Below are 3233 nucleotides of genomic sequence, written 5' to 3'. Positions count from 1 at the left end.
TTTGTTCTTCGCTAGGTGTTTAAAATTTTAAGTCTGCTTTTCTTTTTTTTCTTTTTAAAAGACAATGAGATAAGCATCCGACTGCTGTTCAGAGCATTCATTGCCATATCAATACAATTTAAAGCTTAATTACCTATGCAGACCGCAAACCTGTGCCATAACTGATTTTGTGACATGTTGTATAAACGCTGGCAGTATCATTTTTTTATATATATATTTTTAAATCACAATTTTCCTTTATTTCGGTCAATTTCAGCTACACAAATATTGTTCAATATTAATAAATCATGAAAAAATCCCAAGCTCAAAATAACACATAATTAATTTACATTTCTGTCAAGCATCCCACCGTCCGGCAAATAATTTTTAAACATAAAATCAAAGGGTGGAATGTTATTTACAAATACGCCTACTGTTGGAATGTAATCCGTGCGAATGGTGTTATAATAAAAATGAACTGAAATATGATCGCATTTATGATGATACATCGTTGGTAATATTAATTAATTGGTGTAAAAACTCAGCACACGGAGAGAATGGGTATTTTTGGATTATGTAACGTTACGTCGGGCCCTTTGTTGTATTCAGGATGTATCGAAGTATTCTGCGATCTTAACCAATCCTTGTGCGCAGCAGCCCGACTAATCGAGTGCTGATTGTTGCAGAGTGGGACCAGGGGATAGAGCAAATATCCACTCTGAAGACTTGAAATTATGCCTCTAGCCCGTGCATTGTTGAAGGCGACAGCAGCCAACAAGAGTGAGTATAACATCATCGTTATGAATGGCATGCATCACAGTTAATTTAGCTTGCTAGGTAACTGAAAATCAAACTAACTTAGCTAGCTAACTAGGCCCGGTCAGTCCTGACCTTCCCTGAATATCAAAGTACGAGGGACTACCTAGCTAGCAGGCTAGCTGAATGTAACACCGGAACGATGTCAGTCTAGCTAAGTTTTAATCAACGAGCGGTTTACATTGAGATATTTTCTCAACCATGCACATGTCACATATAGATCTACAGATTTTGAGGCACATACTTGCTACCAGTAAACTAGTAGATAAATTAAATAAATAACATAGCAAGGTAACGGGCGTCTAAGCCTAAAGTTAGATAACATTAGCAAGCTAGTATTAGCTAGCGAACTTGTGAGCTAAAGTCTTCTGAAAACTAAGCCATGCAGATGAAACAAAAGATTTAACATTTCTTGTTCGAATACTCAACCAGAAAATATATTCTAACGTGAGATATTCCTACTCTCAAAAAACCTGCTATTTAATTATGGGCCGAATTAGCTGACTGGACAACAACCGCTAGCTACGTAGCCTATCAATGTAGACTAACTAACTAAGGGCAACTGATGTGTTTACAATAGTAAATATTAGCGTATTGTCTGTTTAACCATTTCACATGTGTGAACATGGAGCGTACTCGTTTAAATGAGAGATAATTAAATTGTGCAATTGTTTTCTCTCATTTTCAGCGGCTGCCCGTTCAGCTTACACTGCTGCAAAGCCTGACTACACCAACCCCAACTGGTTGCGCGTGGGTCTGGCATTCGGGAGTTCCGTTGCTCTGTGGGGACTGGTAATGTCACTTTTCAGAAATTGTACATATAATTTATGTATTTTGCAATATGCATCACCATGACCTTTATTACTTAGTTATTTTTATCAGTGCACGTTTTTAGAGGAGTTCGGCTGTAAAAGCATAGGCTAGCCACGTGTGATCTTTCTTACGATTTCTCTTGTCTCATTGACAGCCATTTCACGTCTTGCAAGTGAAAGCTCTGGTTTTCCTATTGGGTTTCCAAGTAGGCTTAATTTAGGATTGATTTAGGTCGAGTGTTGTGCTTATATAGGAGATACATGACAGCAACCCATATCAGCATATTATTTCAATTACATTGACGTAAGGTTCTCATTGTTCCCCAAAAATATTCATCAATTCAGTTTACCTTTTGTATTGTTAACTGTAATAAAAATGGGAAGTTCCTTAAATAACCATGAAGTATCATTTTCCATAGCTTTTCAAGCAGCACAGCGAAGACGTACAGGAATATAAAAAGAGGAATGGACTTGAGTGATTCTGGCAAGTGAGTGTTACTCCAGTGAGTTTGAACCACATAAATTATGAATTCAGCATGATTTCTTAATGATGTTTTTTGTCATATGAACAGTAAAACAATGATTAATTTTTTGATGTTGTTATTAGTGCAGATTGAATATGGTAATTGTACTTTCCCTCTTTTTACAGGACAAAGAAGTCCCTGGTGTCGAGGTGAAAGTGTGGCAGGGGCCTGTTTTCCTGTGAATGCCTGATTTGTTTTCTGTTGTATATTTGCTGGCTATTTGTGGTCAGGGCATCTGTTCCATGTTATGTATTAAATAAATTCTCTACAGACATTCAGACTGTTCATTCTCCTTATTTGACAAGGTTTTTTGCTCGTCTTCCCTTTTTACATTTGCTCCGTGGTAATTTTAGGCCCGTCCCCTCATTGTATCATTTCCTAACACTCTGAAAAGCACATCCCCCCCCCTCCCCGTTTGCTGCTACACACGCTGCAGTCCACCAGCCAAGCTGCACGGTGACTGAGCAAGGCTACTGCAGAACTAGCACAGGTCATACTGAAAGGCTGCAGAAGCTCCATCAAACAGAAGTTTTCCCGTGAGTGATGTGATTGGAGGAATAGCTGGCTGGCTGGATCTCCTTCCTCTGGGCGATAGCATGGACTGTGCTTTGCCACATAGATCTCCTGGGCTACTGTGTGGTCAGGATCTGAGCCTGACTTTAAGGCACATCACTCCGTACGGTATCCTGGAGCTAGCTGGGTCATTGCATTGGGCACATGTGCCTCATTTGGATGTGCCAACCAATCAGAAGCCCACTGTTTTTGGTAGATGTCAGAAGGAAACTGAAAAATTATGTTTTTACGTGCCGTATAATTGACAGTGACTTTTACTGCTGTAATATATTAGGTGTCTGGTGTCAGTTTTAGAGAACCCTGTTCATGTACATCTGACTGGGAAAATAGAATTTTCTTATATTTCTGAAGATCACCATACTTGGGAACATGCTCATTTAAGAGCAACTTATTCAGACACAGGAGGTGAGTATCGCGTTTTGGAAATGATTGATGACGAGGGACACATGGCATATAGGCAGTCTTTTAAAGATAGTTTCCATCCAACAGGTTTATACAAAAACAAAATAGTTGACATGTATGCATACAA

The 3233-nt window shown here is 38.9% G+C and overlaps 1 protein-coding gene across 2 annotated transcripts; it reads left to right on the top strand.

Annotated features, from left to right (window-relative positions):
* Positions 1–602: 602 nt before the first annotated feature.
* Positions 603–2408, top strand: ndufc1 (NADH:ubiquinone oxidoreductase subunit C1). 2 transcript variants are annotated; one of them, XM_035419220.1, is made up of 4 exons: positions 603–759; positions 1484–1587; positions 2027–2095; positions 2257–2408. In XM_035419220.1, the coding sequence occupies exons 1-3, from the start codon at positions 714–716 to the stop codon at positions 2084–2086; spliced, it is 210 nt and encodes a 69-aa protein (XP_035275111.1). In that variant the 5' UTR covers positions 603–713; the 3' UTR covers positions 2087–2095; positions 2257–2408. The 2 variants fall into 2 exon arrangements, with proteins under 2 accessions (XP_035275111.1, XP_035275112.1); XM_035419221.1 differs by having other exon boundaries at positions 2027–2110; positions 2257–2393.
* Positions 2409–3233: the final 825 nt, after the last annotated feature.

Source organism: Anguilla anguilla, chromosome 5, assembly GCF_013347855.1.
Source record: "Anguilla anguilla isolate fAngAng1 chromosome 5, fAngAng1.pri, whole genome shotgun sequence".
Lineage (NCBI taxonomy): Eukaryota > Metazoa > Chordata > Actinopteri > Anguilliformes > Anguillidae > Anguilla > Anguilla anguilla.
Note: the sequence above shows the minus strand (reverse complement) of the source record. Positions and strands in the feature narration are given on the sequence as shown.

Coding starts and splice junctions, on each gene's coding strand:
- ndufc1 (XM_035419220.1), top strand. CDS start 714: ATGCCTCTAGCCCGTGCATTGTTGAAGGCGACAGCAGCCAACAAGA. Junction 760..1,483: donor GGCGACAGCAGCCAACAAGA/GTGAGTATAACA, acceptor TCTCATTTTCAG/CGGCTGCCCGTTCAGCTTAC. Junction 1,588..2,026: donor CCGTTGCTCTGTGGGGACTG/GTAATGTCACTT, acceptor CATTTTCCATAG/CTTTTCAAGCAGCACAGCGA.